The 27,335-nt window shown below is 46.2% G+C and overlaps 1 protein-coding gene across 3 annotated transcripts in view; it reads right to left on the reverse strand.

The window, feature by feature from the left end:
* Window positions 1-25,652, reverse strand: part of LOC311316151 (kinesin-1 heavy chain) — a 29,245-nt gene extending 3,593 nt beyond the window's left edge. For 2 of the 3 annotated variants that reach the window (XM_084446938.1, XM_084446937.1), the window contains exons 1-25: window positions 25,340-25,652; window positions 18,677-18,764; window positions 18,190-18,263; window positions 17,752-17,856; window positions 17,568-17,616; window positions 16,973-17,028; window positions 16,393-16,480; window positions 15,839-15,963; window positions 12,900-13,004; window positions 11,410-11,555; window positions 10,929-11,077; window positions 9,811-9,998; window positions 9,542-9,610; window positions 7,959-8,165; window positions 7,641-7,784; window positions 7,284-7,472; window positions 5,701-5,818; window positions 5,410-5,465; window positions 5,029-5,138; window positions 4,713-4,814; window positions 2,808-2,868; window positions 2,498-2,569; window positions 1,775-1,879; window positions 1,383-1,599; window positions 1,114-1,252 (exon numbers count right to left, since the gene is read on the reverse strand). In XM_084446938.1, coding sequence (XP_084303064.1) covers window positions 1,114-1,252; window positions 1,383-1,599; window positions 1,775-1,879; window positions 2,498-2,569; window positions 2,808-2,868; window positions 4,713-4,814; window positions 5,029-5,138; window positions 5,410-5,465; window positions 5,701-5,818; window positions 7,284-7,472; window positions 7,641-7,784; window positions 7,959-8,165; window positions 9,542-9,610; window positions 9,811-9,998; window positions 10,929-11,077; window positions 11,410-11,555; window positions 12,900-13,004; window positions 15,839-15,963; window positions 16,393-16,480; window positions 16,973-17,028; window positions 17,568-17,616; window positions 17,752-17,856; window positions 18,190-18,263; window positions 18,677-18,764; window positions 25,340-25,468 — 2,891 coding nt within the window. In that variant the 5' untranslated portion in view covers window positions 25,469-25,652. Of the gene's footprint in view, window positions 1-1,113; window positions 1,253-1,382; window positions 1,600-1,774; window positions 1,880-2,497; window positions 2,570-2,807; window positions 2,869-4,712; window positions 4,815-5,028; window positions 5,139-5,409; window positions 5,466-5,700; window positions 5,819-7,283; window positions 7,473-7,640; window positions 7,785-7,958; window positions 8,166-9,541; window positions 9,611-9,810; window positions 9,999-10,928; window positions 11,078-11,409; window positions 11,556-12,899; window positions 13,005-15,838; window positions 15,964-16,392; window positions 16,481-16,972; window positions 17,029-17,567; window positions 17,617-17,751; window positions 17,857-18,189; window positions 18,264-18,676; window positions 18,765-25,112; window positions 25,180-25,339 lie in introns of those variants that run through there. The other variant, XM_084446939.1, reaches the window with a different exon arrangement.
* Window positions 25,653-27,335: the final 1,683 nt, after the last annotated feature.

Consider the following 27,335-nt stretch of genomic DNA (forward strand, 5'->3'; position numbering starts at 1 on the left):
GCAGCAATAGCCTACGTGTGTAAACTTCCGCAAACTAGGTAGCCTAGCAACATAAACAATAACAATAGCTACCGTAAGTAGTTCCGCTTCCTGAATCCCCTCTGCGGATTGATCTACACATCTACAACGGTCGCCTCAATACAAGTCAATGGATTTCCTAAAATGATCAATAAAACCCTACAGGATTCATACTTTGCTGCGAATTTGATGTCAGAACACCAACGGACACCAATTACCCCCATGGTGAGCTTCTTGTCTTTGAAATCGAGAGTTTAACATGTTTTTGAATGATTTTTCAAGGTGCCCACCCACATCCATTGTATGACCTAAACGGTGGTAGAGCAATTATCAACTTTCTCAAAAGTGCTAGTTTTATCAACTTCTTGATCTGAACCATTGTATATGATCATAAGTAACCTTAAAACAGGGCTAAACATGATTTTTCCCTTTACTACTCCTTTAAATTACAAAATTAACTGTTGCAAGCAACTTGAAATGTGAAGTTTCAGCAGCGCATTATTGTGTAATACCGTAAACGTAATACCGTAAACACAGGGAATGTCACGGTTCTAATACCGTGGACATTTTATACCGCGGTTCACGGTTTTACCGTATACCGTCTCATCCCTAATCTCTACACGACACAGGACCAGGGTGGGGGTTTAATAACCTCACAACATGCTATATCCTAGAGAGAGAGGAGTGTGTGTGTTTGTAGATATATTGTATATAGTGAGAGAGGAGTGTGTGTGTGTGTTTGTAGATATATTGTATATAGTGAGAGAGGAGTGTGTGTGTGTGTTTGTAGATATATTGTATATAGTGAGAGAGGAGTGTGTGTGTGTGTGTGTGTGTGTGTGAAGATATATTGTATATAGTGAGAGAGGAGTGTGTGTGTGTGAAGATATATTGTATATAGTGAGAGAGGAGTGTGTGTGTGTGTTTGTAGATATATTGTATATAGTGAGAGAGGAGTGTGTGTGTGTGTGTTTGTAGATATATTGTATATAGTAAGAGAGGAGTGTTTGTGTGTGTGTGTAGATATACTGTATATAGTAAGAGAGGAGTGTGTGTGTGTTTTATATAAAAGCGGGTCAACCAGTGACGACTTACTTCTTGTCCAGCTTAGCTCCGCCCCCTCCCCTGATGGCCACGGTCTGGCTGTTCTGGTAGAAGCCCCCCCCTCCACCGCGGTTCACGTTGGGGTGGGTGGGGGACGCCACTGGAGGCTGTCCGGGGCGGATGGGTTTGGCTGTGAGGGTGGAGGGAAGGAGGCAGTTAAGACTTAGTAGGAAGGTTACAATAACCATGTCGAACGTGACAGCTACTCGTATAACACTGTGTGTGTGTGTGTGTGTGTTCGCGTCCTTCCCACCACCCACCAATCTGAGCGGAGTGCCCCCTCCTGGCCATGTTCTTGGCCCTCACGGCCTCCTTGATGCGGTCCACCTCCGTCTGGTAGCGCTTGCGGTCGCGGGAAGCGTTCTCCTTGGCCTCCTTCAGGGCCGACTCCAGCGCCTTGACCCGCTCGGCCGTGGCGCGCAGACGCTTCTCCAGCTTGGGCAGCTCGCAGCGCAGGTCGGCATTGTCGCGCACCAGCTGAGGAGGGAGGAGGGGATGGAGAGGGGGCGTGGAGAGGGGGGGGTCGAGGGACAGAGAGAAAGAAACAGGAGAGAGGGGAAGGAGGAGAGAGGAGCATTGAGTTAAAAATCTATCTGAAACTGAAGGAGTGTTATAATTCGAGTGCGGCTAGACAAGCAGCTTCACCACCTACCTGCTTGTGGACCTTGGTGAGCTGCTCCAGGTTGTTCTCCAGGAAGGAGATCTTCTGTTTCTGGGCGGCGCTGCCCCCTGTGTCATCAGAGTCCATCTCTGCACTCTGCACAGAACGCACATCCGGTCAATAAGACAGCGGAGAGATGCTACAGCACAGCAAGCAAGTGGAACCGAGCTGAACTGGTTAAACTCACTGCCCGGTATAAATACCACCCACCCCTGCCGTCCTTCTGATAGCCTTTCGGTGGTGCAGCTGACTAAAGCGCTGTTTATGAGAGGTGGCTGTCTGCGTAGGGATGTGAATGATAAACCATGATCATATCAGATTAAATTAATTGCGGTAAAAATCCTCACTGAAACCATGTTTGATTTCTGCTACAGAAACTCACTGTAAATACTGTCCAGCATCAACCAAAGTTAGCAACAGTATCCAACACACATTATTTTAATGTTTATGCAAACAAAAAGTGCATAGTGCTGCTAATTTGCTATTTGTGGTTTTCAATATAAAACTTGGTGAAATGTATCAGTAGTTTTTGATCATTTGCAGCACATTTTAACAATACCACGATAATACTGATGACCAAGATAATTTTGGTCACTATAATCATGATGTGAAATGTTCAGACCGTTACATCTCTACGTCGATCGAACCCAACCTGGGCGAGACTGACGAGCGAAGCAGTGAAAACCTGTGAACAAACAAACAAACACGCCTTACCTTTTTAACTCTAGTAGCCAGGTCCTGGACAAAGAGCTTCCTAAGGTTGTGCAGGGTCTGAAGTTCCTTGGCCTGGGTAGAAGAAAAGAGAGAGAGAAGCACAGAGGGAGGGAGAGAGAGAGAGAGAGAGAGAGAGACAGAGAGAGAGAGAGGGGGGGGTAGAGATAGAGAGAGAGAAGCACAGAGGGAAAGAAAGAGAGAGAGAGAGAACTGGGTCAGGAGGACATCAAGCTATTTTGAGTGATTCAGATACTCCACCTCCTCTGCCACAGTAGTTTTCCAGGCTGTAGTGACGGGTCAGCCAACTCACCACGGTCTCCTCCAGTCCCTTCAGGTCCTGTCTGGCCTGCTCCCTCCTGTCCTGCATCACCCTGTACCACACACCATTAGCATCACCGTTAGCATCAATATTACCATCACCATTAGCTTTACCGTTAGCATCAATATTACTATCACCAGCGTGCGAATTGCTGGGGGGGATGGGGGGGATTTCCCCCCCCTCTGGTTTTGATATCCCCTCCTCTGTCATTCATTTTTATTGCCGGTGGGGATACGTTTTTATCCCTGCTTCTGGTCAGACTGAATATAGCTACAATTCCTGTGCCCGAAAATAGATGGCGCAATTTAGAAAAACTACACTAGCTATTTCAAAAATATGATTTACAACAGCTAGTTCTAACCACGCGTTTGATTGTCATGGCAACTGTCAACCAAGCGCCTACTCTAACTAGCAAGAATTAGCAATGAAGCATTGTCATATTTTGCTGCGAGGATTTTGGATGATGCCCAAAACGCCAGAGGTCCGTCACCAAAGCAGTCTCTTCTGCTAGTGCTAAACATCGGTAAGTGACAGGATGAATATTTTATTATAATACAATTATTGTTGTGGGTGATAAGCGGCCAATCGTCAGCATGTAGGCTATTGCTTTTGTTTTGCTATTCTCATCCTCGATATTAGGCGATAGCCAAGTCAGCGCAGCACATTGTCGCGGTCACCAATCTCTTTTTCACAAGACCAATACCAATTTATATTTTATCTTGTGTTCCAGATTTTCTTTTCAGCCTTGCGGCCTGGCCTACGGGTGAAAGTGCGCGTGATTGTGGACCAAGATGGATCCATGCTGAATGTAAGCCTACAAATTTGTCGGGATAGATGGCTGGTGTTCAAATTTGCTTTCAAGGCACAGGCCTACTGTAACAGTGATTTGATGTAGCCTATAATGCACATAGTGCCTACCTTTAACTAGCCTACGCATATCACTTTTTTATGAGGTCTAAAGGTCTATGATGAGGACGGGATAGCTCTAAATTCATAGCAGTGTGATCAATAACCTAACATCGTATGGTTTGTCCTTTTTTTTTTAGCACTTTGTTGGGTGTATAAGAATACAATGAGAGCATACAGTCGTTTCCTTTGTTATGATGTTTACATTTGTTACATTTCTGGACATTAAATCTTATTTGAAAATGTCCCCCCGTTTTTTTTTTTTACAAATCGCACCCTGACTATCACCATTATCTTTAGCATTTTCATTAGCCTCATCCTTAGCTTTACCGTTAGCATCAATATTACCATCGTCATTAGCATTGACATTAGCTTTACCGTTAGCATCAATATTACTATCACCATTATCTTTAAACAACATTAGCATGTCTTGAACATGTCTTCTGAATGTACAAGTCGAAGCTAACTAACCATGATTTTACATCACTTCTCGTGGCTATTGATCACTGATTTTAGGCTGCAGCTCTTCTCTAAGGTGGTTAAGCCGCGTTCTAGTGAGCCCACCCTGTACAGAGCACTGAAGTCACGCTCCTTCTGTCAAAGGTTTTCAGACTCGGAAGTTGCAAAAGGAACTACAATCATATCGGCAACTCATAAGCTAGCCAGTGAAGGCAGCGGACATCGATTTCTTAAACTTTGTGTCAGCAATATTGGACAAAACTTTCGTGCCTATGTGGTGACTTAGCTTGGTATCACACGGAATGATACCATGAAAGTTTAGAGATTGTAAGATTGTCTGATTGTGTTAGCTTGGTATCACACGGAATGATACCATGAAAGTTTAGAGATTGTAAGATTGTCTGATTGTGTTATGTGGGATTGTAGCTCAGACAGGCGTTTGCGGGGCCCCTACCCAAGTTGAGTATTGTAGTATTGGTATATTCAGCTCCTGCGGGACTCTATAGACAGCTAAGACGTTAAGCCACTCACGTGAGCTCGTGCAGCTTGCGGCTCTTCTCCTGGTCGGTGGACTTGAGCTTCTCGTGCTCCACCCTCAGTCTCTCCTGCTCCAGCATGATCTTCTGGTTCAGACTGGCAGACGGAGGGAGACACAGTCACAACCTAGAGAACACTGTCTGGTGTGTGTGTGTGTGTGTGTGTGTGTGTGTGTGTGTGTGTGTGTGTGTGGATGCGCCCAATGTGCCCAACCCTACCTGCGTGTGTGTTTGTGTTCGTATATCAACGTGTGTGTTCATATATGTGTGTTCTCGTATATATTAACGTGTGTGTCTCTAGTCCTCCTTACTCCTGCAGCTCGGTGATGAGCTTCTCCTTCTTGTCCAGCTCGTCCCTCAGACTGCCCAGCTGTTTCTGGTGGGTCTCGCGGTGCCCCTGGATCTGCTTCTCCACCGCCTCCTGGGAATGCCCCCACAACACACAAGAGGTCAGGGGTCATCCATACCCACGTTGACAAAAGGGGCCCCCATTTGAATATCTGAGATTACATACTGTATCTATAGACTCAAATTTGGATGCAAGAAGTTTCTTCTTTTCAATCTTCGGCATTCAAAATTATTTGCCCATCTTCAATTATGGGTTGTTCGGTGACACTTCCATTCAAACTATCATGATGTCCGGTATGTATTGAGTTAACATGGAGTGGTGTGGATGGATGAGGGGGACATACTTTGACTTCATTGGCGGACTGGATTTCGTTCTCCTTCTCCATGGCATGGACTTTCTCTGCAGAGAGAGACGATTCACATACTCAACACTAGGTGGCACTATCGGTCTATTGAGGATAGTATCCAGGATGGCAAGATTCGAGGGGGATTTACATTAGTAGATCATTTTACAGTTATGTATTAATTTTATTTTTCAGTGATCTACTCGTTTCATTTTTCAGTGATCTACTCGTTTCCTTTTTCAGTGATCTACTCATTTCATTGTTCAGTCTAGTATCTGGTGAGGGCTGTACCCTGGGCGTTGATCTTGACCAGCTCCTCGTTGAGGGAGTCCACGTTCTCCTCCAGAAGTCTCTTCTTCTGCTCCACGTTCTGCAGGTACTCCGTCAGAGACTTGATCTTGCACTCGTGCTGTTGGGAGAGAGAGAGAGAGAGAAAGAGAGAGGGAAGAGAGAGGGAGAGAGAGAGAGAGGGAAGAGAGAGGGAGAGAGAAAGAGAGAGAGAAAGATGAGAGAGAAAGAGAGCGAGAGAAGAGAGAAAGATAGAGAAAGATAGAGAGAGAGAAAGAGAGAGAGAGAGAAAGAGAGAGAGAGAGAGAGAGAGAGAGAGAGAGAAAAAGAAAGAGAGAGAGAGAGAGAGAGAGAGAGAGGATTATTAATGCCATGCAGTATGAAGCAGTCTCAATACCTGGAGGATGGATGACTGTAAAGGTCCCTTAGTATCATGCATCCCGGGGCGGACTACTACCTGGAAATGCAATGTTCCTTAATAATAACTTTTTACTGGAAAGTGGATGGAGTATACAATGAGCAGATGTAGAAAGTAGGGTTGCAAATGTCAAGGAATTTCATTAATCGATTACTGTTAACCTTAACAAACGATAGTCGATTAATTGATAAGAACGTCCCGCGCCGGACTGATCATTGCTCGCTTCATTTCCACTGTGGCATTGAAATTTCCCAGCATCCCAATTAGCCTTCACTACATGGCGTGGCGCCCTCATGTGCAGTCAGACCTTGAGGGCATATTCACATATGTTAGTGCGCACCATTGCTGCGCACCAAAAGCGAAAGTGATACATTGTTTTCATTTCTCAGCTACTGCAGTTCGCTTTCACACAGCACTTTCTTTACTCTGGTCCAAATGCAGCACCACAAGTCACATGAAAAGGCTCAGTGCTGTCATTGGTCAATATCTTTCTGGGGGCGGGTGCAAGAGCGTCATGAAAAACGTTTTAGGTCAAACATGTGGCGTGCACAAGGTAGTTGCGTCGGTCCAAGGTCTCGCGCTTTCACACCATAACTGGTGTGCACAAGAATTCAGTTGAAGCCGCTCCGAGACCACCCCTTCTGGAGCGATTGCTGTGTTCACACAGGCCTAAACGAAGCGCTCTCGGGCCCAAAGCTCATTTGGTGCGCACTAACTAGTGTCTGTGTGAATACACCCTAAATCATGATTTCACGCAACTCCCGTTGATAATGTTCATTCAAAAAAAAAAGTTTTGTTCCATTAACAAGCAGCTAATCGAGTAACCAAATCTTACTCGAGTAAATTCTTATCGGCAATGAATGGATAAATGGTAAATGGACTTTTCCACCTTAGTGGCACTCAAAGCGCTTTACAATGGCCTCTCATTCACCCATTCACACACATTCACACACCAATGGCGGTAGCTGCCATGCAAGGTGCTAACCTGCTCATTGGGAGCAATTTGGGGTTAGGTGTCTTGCTCAAGGATACTTCGACATGTGGACAGTCGGAGCTGGGATTCGAACCACCGACCCTTTGATCCCTGAACGACCCGCTCTACCAACTGAGCTACTGCCGCCCCGCCGGATAGTGGATTAACTGTTAACATCCCTAGTAGAAAGTGTACCTGGGAGATGCGCAGCTGGCAGGCGGCCAGCTCCTTGTCGTTCTCGTCCATCTTCTTGTTGCTCTCGGACTGGGTACTCTCCAGCTGCCTGCTGCGCCTCACCAGGGTCTTCACCTCCGACTTCATCTTGCTGATGTAGAGGCGCGCCACGGTGAACTCCTCGTCTATCAGCCCGCTGCTCTCGTGTTGCTGGGTCAAAGGTCGTGAAGGAAGAGAGAGAGGGAGGGAGTGGGAGGAAAAAGGGATCGATTGTTAATCGGAGTCACTGGAGAAACGACCTAGGAAAACGGCCGTAGCCTACAGCGGCCCGCGCCGTTGTGGGTCACATGTCGGAGCGCACGGGGGGGGGGGCTCTACCTTGATGTCGTTGTTGCCCACGGCGATGCCGATCTCGGCCAGGTCTTTGAGCAGCGATGACATCATCTCGGTCACCCGCTTCTTCTGGTGGTTGGACATCTCCTTCAGCTTCTGCAGCTCAGAGTCGATGGAGGACAGGATGGACTGTGTGTGTGTGTGTGTGTGTGTGTGTGTGTGTGTGTGTGTGTGTGGAGATGGGGGGGTGCAGAGAGAGGGAGAAAGAGAGAGAGATCGTCAAAATTACTGTACCAAACACTTTTTCTGAGATATACTTATGTTTCCAATCAATCAATCAACCAACCAATCAATCCCTCTCACCGATTTCTGGTTGAGCTCGTCGCTGAGCATCTCAAACTCCCTGGTCTTGTCCTCCACCTCCTGGCTCTTCTGGTCGTAGTTGACGGCCAGCTCCTCCAGAGCCTGCAGCACCTCCTTCACCTCCTCCTTGGACGCCTCGTTCTCCGCCTGCAGACGGCTCAGCTCCGACTGCAGGTTGTCATGGTCGCGGCGAGACGACGCCAGCAGCTACGGGAGACGGGGCGGGCGGGGGCGGGCGAGAGAGAGGGAGAGAGTGAGATAGAGAGAGAGAAAGAGAGAGAGAGGGGGAGACAGAGAGAGAGAGGGAGAAAGTGAGAGGGAGAGGGAGAGAGGAAGAGAGAGAAGGAGAGGGAGAGGGAGAGAGAGAGAGAGAGAGGGAGACAGACAGACAGAGAATTTGTATGACGATTACACTCGTACACAGGAACACACAAAAGCACATTTTATTGCAAGTGTGTGGGTAGACCACACACACACACACACACACACACACACACACACACACACACACACACACACACACACACACACACACACACACACTTTAAAGAAAACAGGGCGACATGGATACTGCAGAAGCCCTAACAGTCACACACATACAGATGTGCTGTGTCTGTGCACCCAATACTGGGAAGACAATAAACGAGGAATCTGAATCTTTAAACAAACAAACAAACACATGATCTCATACAAAGTTTATTTTGTGTGGTGAAATTCAACCCTTTTTTGAAGCGGTATCTAGGTTAGAAATTGGGCGCGCTAAGGACACGAGCGCAAAGGGGGATTGGCGTTCGATGTCCCGCGCTGATATGGGTCTTCGTGGGCACGGGGGTTAGCTGTACGGGCAGACGCGTCTAGACAGACTGGTCTCCCCCCCGACACACACTCTCCAGAAGCAGAGCGACAACACCGGCAGCAGTGACGCAACAGCGCCGCCTCTCACACACACTAACCCGTGCTGTAGCCCCCAACCTGAGGTCAACACTAGAGCCCTCTGAGGTCAGCCGTCACACGGGGCTGTGTGTGTCTAGTCAGGAGGGGGCAGAGGAGCAGGATGTTGAGTAGTCTGGAATACATACATATATAGTTCCAATATGGACTACTCCTACCAGAGGACACAGTGGGCTGACTGAACCTTCAGAGTTTCCAAAACGTGTTTTTTTTTCTATTTCAGGGTCCAGTGAGCTACACTGAACGTTGTCCTTAAAGCCCAGCCGAGCTGACCGAAACGCTATCCGCCAACCTTTGGTCAGACCTGTGAAGGTGACCGCCCCAGGGCCCTAGCCTCCCCAGGCGTGGGAGGAGAGAAGACTGCTAGGAGTGTGAGAGAGTGCTGATCTAGAATCAGTATTGCCTTTTGAATGTCGTATTGGGGAACATTGTGTGACCAGCCAGGAACCTGGTCCTAGTTCAGCATTCCTACTCTGACGGGCCCTGGTGGAAGCTGGTCTGAGAGGTTGTGAGTGAGGGTCTAGCCTGTGTGTGTCCCACCTCGCACCTGCCACACCACCGTGTGTGTGTGTGTGTGTGTGTGAGAGAGGGAGAGGGAGAGAGGAAGAGAGCGAGAGAGAGACGTCACTCACCTCCTCCTGGTCCAGCATCTGCTGCTTCAACTTCTCAGCCAGCTGACTCTGCTGGTTGATCTCGTCGTCCTGCGCGGAGAGAAAACTTTATTAGGATCGACGTGGAAAACAAAGGGAACTTTATTGGGATTCACACGGGGAACAGGAGATTACAGCAGAGGGACACACACACACACACACATCTATCTGTGTCTCTCTCTCTCTCTCACACACACACACACACACACACACACACACACACACACAGAGACACACCTTATCATACACACCTTATCATCCAGCTGCTTGTAGAGCTTGACCAGCTCGGCCTCACACTTGCCCTTCTCTGCGTCGGTGAGCCGGACGCCAGGCACGTTGGGCGTGGAGGCGGGCTTGTCGTTGGGGACGTTGTCCAGGGCCAAAACCTCGGCGTTGGCCTTCTCCTTGTCAAACTGCTCGTCCAGTGGCACACTCTCTCCTGCAGGGGGCGCAGTGGCAGGTCAGACAGGCAGGTGGGTCAAACACTGTTTTAGTGGTTTTTGGAGCAGCTCAGATAGATGGAATTGTGTGTGTGTGTGTGTGTGTGTGTGTGTAACTGTATGGGTGTAGGAGTGACTGTTCTCAATATGTCCTCCAGTGATTGACTGCAGACAGAGCAACTAGAGATACAGAGAGAGAGAGGGAGAGAGAGAGAGAGACACTAGAGAAACAGATGAGGCAGAGAGACAGAGAGAGAGACAGAACAGAGAGAAAGAGACAGAACGGAGAAAGAGACCAGAGGGAGAAACAGACCAGAGAGAAACAGATATTTTTTTCCACTTGCTTTGGCAATGAAAACACGTTTCCCACTCCAAAAGCACCTTTGAATTAAAGCTACATGAGATAACTCGGCACTCTGGGGGCCCCTCTGTGATAAAATCTGCACTGTGTTTTAAGAACCACACTTCCCACAATCCCCCATTCACTCGCTGTAATGATGGGAAAAAATATGATAACAACAAACGCGCATGGAGCAGACTGGGCTGAAAGATTGTAGCTACTTTAATGGACTTTCTGGAAGGATGGCGACAATGCAGGTAAATACCGGTCTTCTTTCTTTTATGCGCATGAAGATAAATTTGCGGGGCGAAGTGTTTGTTGTCTTCCTGCTATTATGACACGCAAAACGTGTCACTTCCGTTTCCACTATAAGATTTCCCGCCAGTGTACTAGCCAGTACACCGAAATTCTAAAATAATAAATTCACAGGGTCTCATGCAGTCTTATGTCATGACAATGATTTGCTAAGGCCAATTCATAAAGTAATCGCAAGTAAAGGTAAATACTGAACTATATAAAAGTTCTCATTGAGCTTTAAAGGGAGGGATGGAGAGAGGGAGAGAGAGAGGGAGAGAGAGAGCCCTCTCACCGTTCCTCCAGCGGTTGAGCTCGTTCTCCAGCCAGGTGACAGTGTTGCGCAGCGTCTTGTTCTTCTCCTTCTCCCTCTCGTACTTCTTCTTCCACTGCTCGGCCGTCAGCTCCACGTTCACACACACTGTGTTCTTGATGGTCTTCGCTCTGGGAGGAAGTTCACACACAACAAATGAACAAAGTTATCAAAGTTACAAAGGGCTGTAGACCCAAATAGATATAAAGTTGTCGCAGATAAAGATAATAATATAAGTTCTAAATTGTTAAAAAGGAGTGTGTGTATGTTTGTAGGTCTGTGTACCTGTAACAAAGAGATAATGTCCACTGAAGTGGATGGGAACTCTACAAGACCACCAAAATAACTTGAACAAACTAATCACAGTACTGGTGTGTGTGTGTGTGTGTGTGTGTGTGTGTGTGTGTGTGTGTGTGTGTGTGTGTGTGTGCACGCGCTTCATCCATGTGACACCCGTCCTCACCTCTGTCCGAACATGAGCGTGGACTTGGACTCTGACTCGTTGTAGGAGGAGGGGGAGCAGCAGATGACGATGGTGGTCCGACAGTTGCCCCCCAGTGAGTCCTGCAGGATACGGGTCATCTTGCTGTCTCTGTATGGGATGTAGGCCTGGAACACACCGCACACACAACCAAGAGGATCCGTCAAACATGCATTCAAGGGAAATGGAAGCAAAGGCTTATCTTTTGGTTTTGCGTTTTCTAAGTAGGCAAATTACAACGCCTCACCAACACAAAAAGTCTAGTAATTCAAGGATAAATCAAATGAATAAAACTACATATTCTAAATACCAAAAGCAGCCGTTACTCAACTGGATGTTTTTAGGAACTGTAAATATGCAGCATCATAGAGAGCAATTAGCCTCACCTGACCTCATAATATTACAACATGGTCAGATGCCTGGGGCCTTACTACAGAGGCTGACATTCTTTTTTTCAGAGACGGAGAAAACATTGAGCATGAAGTTAATTTGTTTGTGGATATATCAGTGTACCGTATCTTCCCTGGGGTTGTTTTTTCTGAGCAAAGTGATTTATGTTTAGAAATCAAGAAACAAAGGTCTGAGCTTATTCAAATCAAATCCTCGCATTAAAAGAAAAAAACCTACATTTTGATATAAAAGAATCCAGAGCTGTGTTGCTCATATTAAATAATCCAGAGTTGTGTTGTTCATATTAAATATTGGATTTCCAATCAGCCAATGGAGCTTGAAACTTTGATTTTATTTTTTACACATGGTCTTTCCTCTGATCATATCCCGATTTTGAGCATTATTATAGGTAACATAACCCAATTGTCCACTACAGCTCTGAGTATTGCCCTAGCCTTCTCCAATAAAATGAATAAGCATTATAACTAATGGCTTCCTCTGCTATAGCTTATAGTCAGATATACAGCACTACAACGAGCATGTCTGCTATTGGGTCAAACACTGTTTTAGTGGTTTATAGAGCAGTTCAGATTAGGGCTGGGTATTGGCATGGACCTCACGATACGATACACAATACATATTGCGATACTCTACATAATTTACTGAAAATGTAAAAATGCAGCTGGAAATACAACTCCATCCCCTGTTCCCTGGAGGTGATCCGGAGGGCACAGGGAATGTACTGTAAATCCATTTAAAACATTAATAATGTATCAATGATTGAATTACATCCTTCATTTTACTTTATTATCTATATCTATTCCCTGTCTTGTTCTGTATATTTTTATTGTGCTAAAATGCAATTCATGTATTGATACTGTACCATGAAAAATCAATACAGTATCGCAGGAAAAAACATTGTGATGTATTGCTGTATTGATTTTATTACACAGAGCTAGTTCAGATAGAAGTCTGTGGGCAGAGACAGAGAGAGAGAGAGAGATCAGAGAAACAGACCAGAGAGAGAGACCTGCCATCTGTGCTACGGCTATCTTCGGCTGTGAGGGGAGGGCTGTACTCACCGAGCTCTCGGCCAGGGCAGAGATGACGTTGCCGAGGGAGGACAGGGACTTGTTGATGTTCTTGGCCTCATCCAGCACGGCTCCCTCTGCTCCAGTCTTACTGACCTGAGGAGAAGAGGGGGAGTTAGCTTAGCATAGCCGTTTTACTGAACTGAGAAGAGGGGGAGTTAGCTTAGCCTAGCCGTCTTACTGACCTGAGAAGAGGGGGAGTTAGCTTAGCCTAGCCGTCTTACTGACCTGAGAAGAGGGGGAGTTAGCTTAGCCTAGCCGTCTTACTGACCTGAGGAGAAAAGGGGGAGTTAGCTTAGCCTAGCCCTGTCTCACTGAACTGAGGAGAAAAGGGGGAGTTAGCTTAGCCTAGCCCTGTCTCACTGACCTGAGGAGAAAAGGGGGAGTTAGCTTAGCCTAGCCCTGTCTCACTGACCTGAGGAGAAAAGGGGGAGTTAGCTTAGCCTAGCCCTGTCTCACTGAACTGAGGAGAAGGGGATTTGGCTTAGCCTAGCCCTGTCTCACTGACCTGAGGAGAAGGGGAGTTGGCTTAGCCTAGCCCTGTCTTACTGACCTGAGGAGAAGAGGGGGAGTTAGCTTAGCCTAGCCCCGTCTTACTAACCTGAGAAGAGGGGGAGTTAGCTTAGCCTAGCCCTGTCTCACTGACCTGAGGAGAAGGGGAGTTGGCTTAGCCTAGCCCTGTCTCACTGACCTGAGGAGAAGGGGAGTTGGCTTAGCCTAGCCCTGTCTTACTGACCTGAGGCAAAAAGGGGGAGTTAGCTTAGCCTAGCCCTGTCTTACTGACCTGAGGCAAAAAGGGGGAGTTAGCTTAGCCTATCCGTCTTACTGACCTGAGGAGAAGAGGGGGAGTTAGCTTAGCCTAGCTCTGTCTTACTGACCTGAGGAGAAGAGGGGGAGTTAGCTTAGCCTATCCGTCTTACTGACCTGAGGAGAAGAGGGGGAGTTAGCATAGCTTAGCTGTCTTACTGACCTGAGGAGAAGAGGGGGAGTTAGCTTAGCCTAGCTGTCTTACTGACCTGAGGAGAAGGGGGAGTTATCTTAGCTTAGCCTAGCCCTGTCTTGATGTGAGGAGAAGAGAGGAGGGGAAGAGTTAGCTTAGCCTTGCTCATAGGTTAGAGGGGACGCTGATAGACTAGCTAGCTTTGAGATAAAGGTTTACTGTGCATGATATTCAAGGAGGTATGATGAATGGATCTCTCTGTCTCTTCAGAACCTTGTGTAAATAATTATACAACTGTGATGGGTCAGAAAATCTAAAAGGCTCATCATTTTTACCCCTAGTTTGTTAATGTATCCGTAACAGCTAATGTGTTGCTGTTGTTTGGCTGTCTAATGCTCGTCACAATTCTTATGTAGGCCAGCTAGGAGCCAACATGGAGGCGCTTCCTGATGCTGTATTCTGTATTTTCTATGGCATGAGTTTTAATACATGGTCTGAGACCGAAAGTGAGAAACATCCGACTCATCTATTCAAGAAATAAACAACACAGGCAGACATCGGTCCCACACACAAAAATTGAAATAATAAGCGCATTATCCATCACAATGCAGTGAGATATGGTTACAATGTTTACCAGCCCTGAAAATAATACATACTGTAGACTAGAGGCACTAGGCTACACATGGACCATGGTGTCGATTTGGGACAGTGAACAGAGAATGAGAATGAAATCCATTTTCCATTTCTCCCTCTATGACACTGTATGCTCAGTGAGAGAGATGAGGGGGATGGAGAAGAGGAGGAAATTGATGGACGTGGCCAGAGACAGGGGCTGGGGGGAGCAGAGGGGAGGGAGAGTCATAATTAGGGTGAGAGAAAGAGAGAAAGCAGCAGTGAGAGGTACATGAAGGAAAAAGAGTGTGTGGGCTTGTTCACCACACAGCCATCCCAGCAGATTGCATGGAATCTGGGAGGGGCACTGGAAATTGGCTATGTAGATTTCCTGTGAAATCCCGTTCTTACATGTCCCCTGACAGGTAAATTCCCTAGAATTTAATGGGAAAACTTCTATGTGTGAGCATAGAAGGGGGGAGCATGCATATGAAGAGCCTCCACTATCCCAAATGCTGTCACAGGGACATCCTGGGAACGGTCTTCCCTAAGACCCAGGCCAGAACAGTGCAGACTAGACCAGGCCAGATCAGACTATACTAGATGATGCAAGAGCAGACTGGACCAGGCCAGATCAGACTATACTAGATGATGCCAGAGCAGACTGGACCAGGCCAGACCAGACTATACTAGATGAGGCCAGAGCAGACTGGCCAAGTCAGACTATACTAGATGAGGCCAGAGCAGACTGGACCAAGATAGACCAGACTATACTAGATGAGGCCAGAGCAGACTGGACCAGGCCAGACCAGACTATACTAGATGAGGCCAGAGCAGACTGGACCAGGCCAGATCAGACTATACTAGATGAGGCCAGAGCAGACTGGACCAAGTCAGACTATACAAGATGAGGCCAGAGCAGACTGGACCAGGCCAGAGCAGACTATACTAGATGAGGCCAGAGCAGACTGGACCAAGTCAGACTATACAAGATGAGGCCAGAGCAGACTGGACCAGGCCAGAGCACACTATACTAGATGAGGCCAGAGCAGACTGGACCAAGCCAGACCAGACTATACTAGATGAGGCCAGAGCAGACTGGACCAAGCTAGACCAGACTATACTAGATGAGGCCAGAGCAGACTGGACCAAGCCAGACCAGACTATACTAGATGAGGCCAGAGCAGACTGGACCAAGTCAGACCATACTAGATGAGGCCAGAGCAGACTGGACCAAGCTAGACCAGACTATACTAGATGAGGCCAGAGCAGACTGGACCAAGCCAGAACAGACTATACTAGATGAGGCCAGGCCAGGCCAGGCTAGACCAGGGTGAGAGTGGGTCAGTTAGACTGGAGGGCATACACCTCCTTATACCTTTTCACTGCCAGCCAGATCCACCAGGTAGAGCTTTCCGCTGAGCTTCTGCTCTGTCTGGGTGTTCTCCTGCTTCACGTTGATGAGGAAGATGCTGTGACTCCTGGAGCTGTGCTCGTTCATGTCTACGAGGACGGAAATGGAGTCCAGTTAGGGAGGGTCATATTTGTCTTTTATTATCAAAGAGAGTGAGCTCAGTCTGGTCACATGCCTTTTGGTCTCTCAGGGTGAGACAGCTCAAGTGCAGTCTTGGCAGATTAAACAAAACACTCTGCACAGTCAGTTCACTTAACCCAGACAAATTTACTTAATTGTCATAAGTCGCTTTGGATAAAAGCATCAGTTAAATGACTAGAATGTAATGTAAATGAATCAATCGATCGTAATTTATTTCAAACCTGCATGCCAATAACAAACACAGGACAGTACACACAGCAAGTAACAAACAATAGAACACACGTCTGTCTAAGGTGTCTCCATTAACGAGAGATTGGCATTTTCAACATCATACACACATGATACATGAAGGTTTATCAAGATTTGGGTGCTCTTACTTGTAACTGCTACGTGTCTGTTAGATTTTCCTTCATCGATGGTGTCCATGACCTCCTCAGGGCTGCAAACAAATCTCTCGGTGCAACCCTGTGGTCCAAAACAAACAAACAAGGTCACCTCTGGAATATCTACCGTGTGCTTGTCTCCATGTAACCACTGGTTCCAATGGTTAGATTAGACACATCACATCATCATGATACCAGACAATTGGATATCTCTGCCTACCAATCGTCTGGGGATTTCTAAGATCGTCGCTAGAACGCCTGCGGGAACCGCCGCCAACAAACCTGCTACTTTGGATTGGTTCAAACCTGAACAAACCTACGCCCTAAAGACTATGGATCGGTTCTGCAATGCAGTTGTTCTTTTGTTTTTAACTCTAATTGTTTCCACCTGGTTTTAGAAGACTTTAGAGACTGACTTTTTAATGAATTGATATACTATCAAACCAATAGTCCCTACACGCTGGATCCTTGAATTGTGTCAAAGGTCAGCAGTATTTAATAGTTTCCATAAGATAGCATAGGTATGAATATTAAACACACAAAGTAAGATTTGGACTGTAGACTGAGGACTCACCTTGACATAGGGTACTCTGTTTTTATCTTCATGCACTGACAGGTTGGTCTTTGACACTGGGGAGGAGAGAAGGACACATCAGTGGATATAAACGGGAACATTCTAGAGGATGGTTGTCTCTCTCTACATCCCAGTTATAAGACTATGTAATTACACTATTATAACTATGTAATTATACTAGTAGCAAGACTGACGGAGAGTATGAGCACAGGCGCAGTCTACCGCTGTTGTGAATCATATTCTGCAGTCTGGGTGGGGAGCATCTAAGATGTTTGCTAACGAGTCAGATTGCCATCAGAAGAGAAGAAAAAAATACAGCCAGTTTACACATATGCACACACTCTCAGGCACACACAAACACACACACAATTACACACACACTTCCCACTTTTCCGTCAAAACATTGTGACAGACCATTAATTCAGACATCATTACCCACGGAAGGGCACCACCCTCTTCCTGTTCCGAACACAGTGTTACATTAATGAGCTCTGTGCTTCTGAACCCTTTCACGGCTCGAAGTAACCCAGCCAATTATCCCACACTAATATAGATGAAAGATGCAGTGTGCACTGTCTGCATCTCTAGGACTCACCATCCAAAAGGTCCCGAATCTTGTCCAAGTAAATTTCAAAATAGGAAACCTGAAAAAGAGAAGAAATTCTCATTAGTAGGGACACAAAAGAGCTCTCCTGCCCGCCGAACTTGGCACCCTAGTGATGGAATGGAAAGCTGCTTCCACCTCTAGTATTTCTATAACGAGCACACTCTCCACCTACCTTAATGTGGAACTCCAGGTTCTCATCCATGGAGTAGATGTAATTGAAGATGTCCTGCACTATCCTTGGGATGATACCCATGCCGTCTGTGTCATGGAGGTTCCCCTGATCAGAGCAAACAAGAAAACGTATGGTTACTTCTGTGACCTCACTTCTCTGGTTGAAACACAGTGAGACATAACTCACTTAAGGGAAAGCATTCTTGTATTCCATTGGCCTAGCCAATCTCGTGTATCCCCACCTATCCATCATGTGTTGGCATGCTTCCCCTTCACAGCGATGAAGCTCTTCAAGACTTCACCGTTTGCGAGTGATGCGAAATGTGCTATATGGCCTACTATCTAAATCTCTGAATAAGTTAATATTGAGTTCAACACAGGCAGTCCGAGCCACAAGTGCAGCGTTTAAGACATGGTTCTCTGCTCTGATGCAGCCTACCTCCATGGTGTGTGTCTTTCCAGATGACGTCTGTCCGTAGGCGAATATTGTCCCGTTGTACCCCTCCAGAACATCTGAGACACCAGAGACACAAATAGATGTAGCATGACTACAAATCTGGAACCATACTTATCCAAGTATTTCAGAATAGGAGTGGTGGTCTTGGACTGGTTGTGCCTTTAGAAGGCAGTTATACAGAGACCTGATCTTGGACCTGATCCTAGATCAGTGCTCCTATTCTGAGACGCTATTCTAACCCGATGAATACAGGCCCTGGTACGCCTTCGAGGCTAAACCACTTAGGTGTGTCCTAGACATTCAGATACTAGTAGCCAACATATTTTGAAGAGGTCTATAGAAAGACAAAGGGAAAGTTCACTGCTAGAAAAGGAGCTAACTGTGGATAGGTTTGTCCATCGATATTTAAACTCCTCATTTAAGCACTTTGACATGGACAGCATTCATGAGAACTGTGAAAGGAGTTCACCTTTGACAATCTTCTGGGCGCAGGCGTTGTACACTTGTTCCTGTGTTGTGCTGGACTGGAACACTCTGTCAAACATGTAGGGTTTCCCCTGAGAAAGACAGAGGGAGAGGGAGAGGGAGAGGGAGAGGGAGAGGGAGAGGGAGAGAGAAATAGAAATAGAAATAGAAATAGAAATAGAAATAGAAATAGCATGAAGATAATTCTGTTTCTGGTGCGCAATGAAGAGAATTCTGTTTCTGGTGCGCAGTTGATCACTGGGTGAAAAGCCCAGTCATTCTCTCTTTCTCTAGTTAAGAGTCCCTCTCTCCTTCTCTAGATAAGAGTCCCTCTCTCCTTCTCTAGTTGAGTCCCTCTCTCTTTCTCTAGTTAAGAGTCCCTCTCTCTTTCTCTCGTTAAGAGTCCCTCTCTCCTTCTCTAGTTAAGAGTCCCTCTCTCCTTCTCTAGTTGAGTCCCTCTCTCTTTCTCTAGTTAAGAGTCCCTCTCTCCTTCTCTAGTTAAGAGTCCCTCTCTCCTTCTCTAGTTGAGAGTCCCTCTCTCCTTCTCTAGTTGAGTCCCTCTCTCCTTCTCTAGTTAAGTGTCCCTCTCTCCTTCTCTAGTTAAGAGTCCCTCTCTCCTTCTCTAGTTAAGAGTCCCTCTCTCCTTCTCTAGTTGAGTCCCTCTCTCTTTCTCTAGTTAAGAGTCGCTCTCTCCTTCTCTAGTTGAGAGTCCCTCTCTCCTTCTCTAGTTAAGTGTCCCTCTCTCCTTCTCTAGTTAAGAGTCGCTCTCTCCTTCTCTAGTTAAGAGTCGCTCTCTCCTTCTCTAGTTGAGAGTCCCTCTCTCCTTCTCTAGTTAAGTGTCCCTCTCTCCTTCTCTAGTTTAGAGTCCCTCTCTCCTTCTCTAGTTAAGAGTCCCTCTCTCCTTCTCTAGTTAAGAGTCCCTCTCTCCTTCTCTAGTTGAGTCCCTCTCTCTTTCTCTAGTTAAGAGTCGCTCTCTCCTTCTCTAGTTGAGAGTCCCTCTCTCCTTCTCTAGTTAAGTGTCCCTCTCTCCTTCTCTAGTTAAGAGTCCCTCTCTCCTTCTCTAGTTAAGAGTCCCTCTCTCTTTCTCTAGTTAAGAGTCCCTCTCTCCTTCTCTAGTTGAGAGTCCCTCTCTCTTTCTCTAGTTAAGAGTCCCTCTCTCCTTCTCTAGTTAAGAGTCCCTCTCTCCTTCTCTAGTTAAGAGTCCCTCTCTCCTTCTCTAGTTGAGTCCCTCTCTCTTTCTCTAGTTAAGAGTCGCTCTCTCCTTCTCTAGTTAAGAGTCGCTCTCTCCTTCTCTAGTTGAGAGTCCCTCTCTCCTTCTCTAGTTAAGAGTCGCTCTCTCCTTCTCTAGTTAAGTCCCTCTCTCCTTCTCTAGTTAAGAGTCCCTCTCTCCTTCCTTTCTAGTTAAGAGTCCCTCTCTCCTTCTTTAATTGTGTCCCTCTCTCTTTCTCTAGTTAAGAGTCACTCTCTCCTTCTCTAGTTAAGAGTCCCTCTCTCCTTCTCTAGTTAAGAGTCCCTCTCTCCTTCTTTAATTGTGTCCCTCTCTCCTTCTCTAGTTAAGAGTCCCTCTCTCCTTCTCTAGTTAAGAGTCCCTCTCTCCTTCTTTAGTTGTGTCCCTCTCTCCATCCCATCATCCCTCCATCCTCTCTTCTATTTATCACTTTCACGGTTCCCAGACGGTTGTTTTGTTTCTACTAGCTCGGCCCAGTCAGCAGTGACTGTGTTTGCTCTGGTCCATCCTGCACGGACCACCAGATCTACACAATGCCAGGAGACACATTTAACTCATCCATTAGTCGTAACGATCTGATATTCTTCAGAGGCCTGCACAAAAGAGACGCCCATGGCCGGGTTCCATGTTGCCTTTTTGGAAATCAGGCTCTATGACTCAGCGGATTGCTCTATCAAATCAATCAGGACCGAGAGATCATTCATCAGTCTCCCAGGCAGAGTGCAGATATGGGGCACTGGGTGCATCCCGAGATGCTGATCACCTGGAACACAACCAGTGTTTATCAGGGTGATAGGGCAGCCCCTCACTGGACTGGCCAACGGCTGTCCAATGGTAATCAGGCTGAATCACAACACTGATATGAATTAAGGCCCCTCCCACCCAGGGAGAGGTATGCTGTCTCTACAGTGGTCTCCTTTCATAGTCACTAAGGCTGTTTCAGATCAGATGCTACGACAGCATCACTTTGTCCTGCTCATACCTTAACCATGGGCCTAACCTACAGCCTACAAGATGCAACCAAAACGGTCATATGGTCTCAGACACCGAGTCATAGCTACTCTGATCATGCTCAGCCAGATGTAGGCTCCTAGCCTCAACACCCAGAATTCACCTCACATGTCACTCAAGAGCCAGCGTCTGATCCTCCCCTCACCTTATTCAGTAGAGCCTGGCCTTTTTTCAGCTACAGAAAATGATGACTGAGTGAATGACTGAGTTATCCAGCAGCTTCGTCCAGCAGCATCAGCTGACTACTCTGGTTGGTCATAAGACATGACGACAACATAGTCCAGCCGAGTCGGTCACTCCCTCCTCCGTTTTTAGAACAGCAGAATATATCAAGTTCAAGGTTCTCACAATCGTCGCCTAGTCACCAACAAAGGCCAGCTGCCCCAATGAGATTACTCATTGATGATGGCTTCACACAGTCAACTGCATTGTTTGTTTACAGGCTGGTATCTGTTTGTGGTATCCTAATTTGATTACACAATCATGGGCCCGGCAATCGAGTTAGACCCCCGATGGAAAAAGTCAAAAGACATCTAGCTCGGGAGGTAGAGCGGCCGGCTGGGGATCGGAAGGTCCCCGGTTCGATCCCAGCTCCCGGCATGGTATCGGAGTGTCACTGGGCAAGACACTGAACCCCAAAATCGCTCACATGCGGCATGGTGGCCCAATACCTAGTACTGTCACCTCACAGCAAGGTCTCCAGGCCTTTCTGTGTGGAGTTTGCATGTTCTCCCCATGTTTTGCAGGGTTTCCTCCCAGAGAACCCAATATGAAAAACATGCAGAAGGACAGAGGCTCTTCAGTCCAGTCCCTGACCAGGACCTGGACTGAACACTTGGACTTGGTTCCCGGGCGCCATGAACGATGGCTGCCCACTGAACAATTTCCACCGGCAATCCCCGAAAGTTGCATACAGTGTGTGCTGTCACCGCTCACTGAATGTAATGTGTGATCACTGTGTGGCCAAATAAAGACCCCCCTTCAGGTCCGGTCATTTTAATTCAGAGAAAGAAAGGAAAGCATGACATGATCACAAAAAGGACCTCGAAAAATTACAGGAGCCACTGGTTTGAATTTCACATCAGGGAAGTCATCATTCTCTCTGCTCTCTCATCCTCTACCTCTCCTTTCCTTCATCTACCTCTCCTCGCTCTTCCTCAACATCTCCTTTTCCTTCCTCATCTCCCTTCCTTCCTTCCTTTCTCTACCTCCCCTCCCCTCCCCTCCAGTGCCCCGGGTCTATTGCTTGAACTAAAAGTAGCACATGGTGGTTCGGGGCCAGGGACTGAATGGGCACTGTGACAGGGCAGCCTGGCAGGCTGACATGATCTGCTCTGTGCACGAATGACAAGGCAGTAAGGGACGCATTAATAATTCACCACAGCATTCGCTATTCTAGCCAGACACACTCCACCTCATCTGCAAGACGAGTTCTCATTCTCTCTCTCCCTTTCTTTCTCTCTCTCTCTCTCTGCTGGAAGGCTAGGAGAGTCTAATATTCACAGTGAGACATTACTGAATAAGGGTTTTCTGCAAGTCATCTTCAGAGTAAAGACAAACCTAAACATGGGCCACATACACACTCAAACAGGTGTAGGTGTCCATAGCTCTATTAGATGAATACAACTCATCTTCTCCACTGCTGATTGTGTTGGGATTCAGAATATCAGACCAGGTGTAATGCCTGAGTTAATTATGTCAGTGTTGGAGAATGCACATCTTTTAGGATATGATTAACACTGCAATAAATACAGCTGCTTTGAATACTGTTACTTTCGTGTTCATTCCCTATGGAAGCAACTAAATGCACCCAGCACAGAAAAGCCCAGCGCTAAAGCTCCCAGTGGACCCCCGGCCGAAAGATGCTTGACCCTGCTGTCGATGCTCTGTGGCCTGAGTTGTTATAAAAAATATGACCTACAGTAGTGCGTCAGCCACACCAGATAAGAGCATCATAATAATCACCGGCCCTGCGCCCAGAAGAGGACTTGCCAAGTGCCAGTTGCCCCCTCTGATTGGTGGAACAGCTGGTTGCCAGGGGAGAGACCACAGGGATTAACCCAGGGGATGGAGCTCAGCCAGGCCAGAGCTGGGAGCGCTGCTGGTGGTTGCAGTAGTACAAGACTGTTCTCACCGCGTTCAAAGGAGCTGGTAGGGGGAGGCAGGTATTAGGACTATATGCTCCGGATCCTCTAAATCAGTTTTGAAAATGTGAGAAAAAGATGGTCTTAAGATTGAAATCCAAGTTCAATCTTGGGATTTTGCTGGCGAGGCTCAGGTTTCCTTAAGCAGGTCGGCATATACCTCAGACCGGTCTGAGTGGCCGTCTGGGGATCGCAAGGTCCCCAGTTCGATCCCAGCTCCCAGCATTGTGTTGAAGTGTCCTAGAGCAAGGGACTGAACCACAAAGTCACTCACATGCGTGCATGTGGTGCAGTATCTAGTACTGCCGCCTCACAGCAAGAAGGACTCTGGGCCTTTCTGTGCAGAGCTTGCATGTTCTCCCAGTGGTCACAAGGGTTTCCTCCAAAAGAACCCAACACTAAAAACATGCAGAAGAACAGATGCACTTCAGTCGGGTCCCTGATTGAGCACTTGGACTTGGGTCCCCGGGTGCCATGAACGATGGCTACCTCTGGATGAGGACAGCTTGGATGGGAGAAATGCAGGGAACAATTTCCACCGGCGACCCCTGAAAATTGCATGCGTGTGTGCTGTGTCACCGCTCACTGTGTGTGCAATGGTGTATGTCACTGTGTGACCCTCAGGTCCTGTCATTTGAAGCCCCAGAGGCTGTGTGTACATGACACATCACCTCCAGTAGGACAGCCTATGTGCTGCACCAATTTTAGCGTAGGCATAGTTGGGCTCTAAATCATTTGTGTACCCATTTCAGTTTGGGCTTACGTGGTCTAATGTGTTTAAAATGTCCTCAAAATTAATTATGTCTCACTCAGTTCAAAAGTCTCAACACACTACCTTGGATTTTAACACTTTTCCAGTGCCAACAAGTTACAGAAACGGAACTTGTTCAAACACCTCTTAAACAAAAGCCTTTGCTTTCCTAAGGTGTGGCCATATATATGCCTTGGCATCAAAGTCCAAGAAAAACAGGGTGATTTCTTGAAGAGGAAATCTAATGTTTAACCCACATTCGTAAGGAGGTTTGATAGCCTACACTTCAACCAAACCTGACATGTTGATATTTCTCCTAATTACACAAAATCTCTACTTGACAACTTGCAGGCTATAGCTACCATGTAACTGAGATAACTCATACATCCAAGACAGTTTACCAATTGAACAAGCCAGATGTGTGAATGAGGAATGAACGAACGAACGAATAAACTAACTACAGGGGTCGATCTACAGTCCCTTCCACTCGGGACATCAACGATGAGAGACTGCCACCTTTAGTCAAAAAAATTATTGATTAAAGCCAAGAAATTTGTTGTCTGGGGTCTACATGTCAATACCCAATTAGCCGAAAGAAAGCAGACCAAGAAATTGAAACTGACTCCACCAGTGGCACTGGCTAATGGACATGAACTAACGTGAGGAAACCGATGTCACTAGCCTAACTGCCCAAACGCTCTGGCTAACTGAAATTATTAACTTTCCTAACATCATGGGAGCTGGCTCGTCTCTGTCGTGTCTGGTCTTTCGGCAAACTACTATGAATGAATGTGACAGTTATAGCCTAGCTAGCAAGCATTTTCAATATCAATTCTCAAAAAGCTTGCTAGCCTAGGTAGTCTAGCTGGTTACCCGCGTCAGCTACCTAACTAGTGCTATAACGTTAACTACATAAACGACATGTAACGTTAGATGGTCATTTCTGTACCAACTGTAACGTTAGTTTATAAATGCTTCCCATCACCGCTAGCTAACGTTAGCCAGCAGCTAGTTGCTAACTACACCGTTAGCTACTAAAGAAGCTTGTAGCTAGATAGCTTAGCTATGTATGAATAACGTTAGTCAGCTGGACTAGCTAACTTAGCTGTCGGAATGAGACTGACAGCTGGGCTGTTTAGTCTAGCTAGCCACAACCTCCCTGCAAGACCAGTAGTGCTCACGTTAATGAAATACTGACTGCTGATTAGCTAGCTAACTGCTATATGCTGGCAAACAGTTCGTGTTAGTTAGTTTTCCTTTTCCAATCGTCAATCGACAGTGATACAGGTCAACAGAGACGGCTCACTTGGTTAGTTAGCTGTCGTTGTGGGTGGACAGATCAGGAGCTAGCTACTTGTAGTAGTACTAGCAGTTATAGTAGTAGTAATAGCAACAGCAGCAGCTAGCTTGTATTGGCTAGCGCTAGCATAGCTAGCCATGTCTAACGTTGCCCCAAATCTCAATGAAAATGGCGCAGCGAAATTGTCAGAGGGCATTCACCCACAGCCCCAGAAATCAGACAAAATTACTTACCGCGATGACAACATTGTCTTCCCCTTGAAACTTAGGGATGTATTTGTCCCCTCTGGTCACCTCTGAACTGTTTAAGGGCCTGAAACGACACATCACTTTGATTGTGCACTCCGCCGGTACGTCGGCCATCTTCCTTGGTTTACGAATGAAAATTCACAATAAAATTAAAGTATATCCTGCTTTTAGGAGCGGCCGGGGGAGGAGAGAGAGGTCCGGCCTCTCTGTCCCACTCTGCGTCTAGAAAGGGCAACACTCCGTCAGGTTTTCAACCATAAAATGTTTATTTTCTTAAAATCACTTCCCCTCCCGTATGGAAGCCATGATGCCGGTGGATCACTGGCCAGCTCACCCCCTCCTGCCTGCTGTATATGTGGATCTCCTTTACATGACGTCATCCTCTCTGTTGTCAACATGTCACTGAAGTTAGGGCCATGATGAAAATACAAATAAAATAATATAACCGCAAGCGGTAATGTTACGGGGTCCTACAGACATACCCCCACAACCATAATCAGGAGACTGACAGACAGGGAGGCAGACTGACAAACGGGGGCTGACTGACTGACAAACGGGGGCAGACTGACAGACAGACAGACAGACAGACAGACAGACAGACAGACAGACAGAGTAGACTGATAGATTTTGGACTACACACCAAATGGCAGTAATGCAAATATTTTTGAGTTATTTGACCACTTTCAGGAGAATAATAATATTACAATAGGGTTCCTATTACCATAGCATAGGGCCCCTAACAATAACTAGAAAAGGTCGCTGACAGCAGGCATATGTAATTTAGACAGATTTAATAGTACCACATACTAATATTAATACAAATATCAACAAATTGTAGATTCATGGATGAAGTATGAATGGTAGCCTATCTAATGACAATAATGAGCAAGAGAGTGATACATTACTAGAAAATTGCATTTCCTGCAGAAAATGTGTGAATGCTGAGCAGCTGAAAGAAATCACATAAGCATTGGTGAAAATGCATAAATGTGAAAAATCTGAAACCTCAAATGCATCACACTGCATAGCTGAAAAACCTGGAAGCTGAAATGTGAAAATTACAGAAGCTGAACTGCATTACCTAAAGAAGCTAAGAATTACATTCCTACAAAAGCTGGAAGATAAACTGTAATACTGTCAAAGCTGAAAGGTGTAATGAATGATGGAATGTATAGCTAAAAAACTTGGAAGCTGAAAAACCTGGAAGCTTAGCTTTAATGTGAAACTGGCAGAAGAAGCTGAACTGCATTATCTAAAGAAGCTAGGAACGTAAATACTTTTTAACCTTTCAGCCTGAATAGTTTCTTTGAACTGAGCCTGTAGCTTGAAAGATGATCAAGTTATATAAAATCTGCTTATTGACCATGAGAGAGCTTGCATATTAAGTAGAATCTCAAAGGGATGATGTATTAAAGGAGTAGTAAAGGGAAAATGAATGTTTAGCCCTGTTTTAAGGTTACTTTATGATCATATACAATGGTTCAGATCAAAACGTTGACAAAGCTAGCATTTTCGAGAAAGTTGATAATTGCTCTACCACCGTTTTGGTCATACAATGGATGTGGATGGGCATCTTGAAAAGTAATTCAAAAACATGTTAAACTCTCGATTTCAAAGACAAGAAACTCACCGAGGGTGTAATTGGTGTCCGTTGGTGTTCTGGCAACAAATTCGCCGCAAAGTATGAATCCTGTAGGGTTTTATTGATAATTTTATGAAATCCATTGACTTGTTTTGAAGCGACTGTTGTAGATGTGTAGATCAATCCGCAGAGGGGATTCAGGAAGCGGAACTACTTACGGTAGCTATTATTATTGTTTATGTTGCTAGGCTACCTAGTTTGCAGAAGTTTACACACGTATGTGCTGCGACTAAATAGTTCTATGATAAATATTTTAAAAAGCCTTTCCAGATGAACTAGAGTCTTACTTTATGGCGAATTATATGTCAGAACATTAACTAACACCTCGGTGAGTTTCTT

Source organism: Borostomias antarcticus (genome assembly GCF_949987555.1).
Source record: "Borostomias antarcticus genome assembly, chromosome: 12".
In the NCBI taxonomy this organism is placed as follows: Eukaryota; Metazoa; Chordata; class Actinopteri; order Stomiiformes; family Stomiidae; genus Borostomias; species Borostomias antarcticus.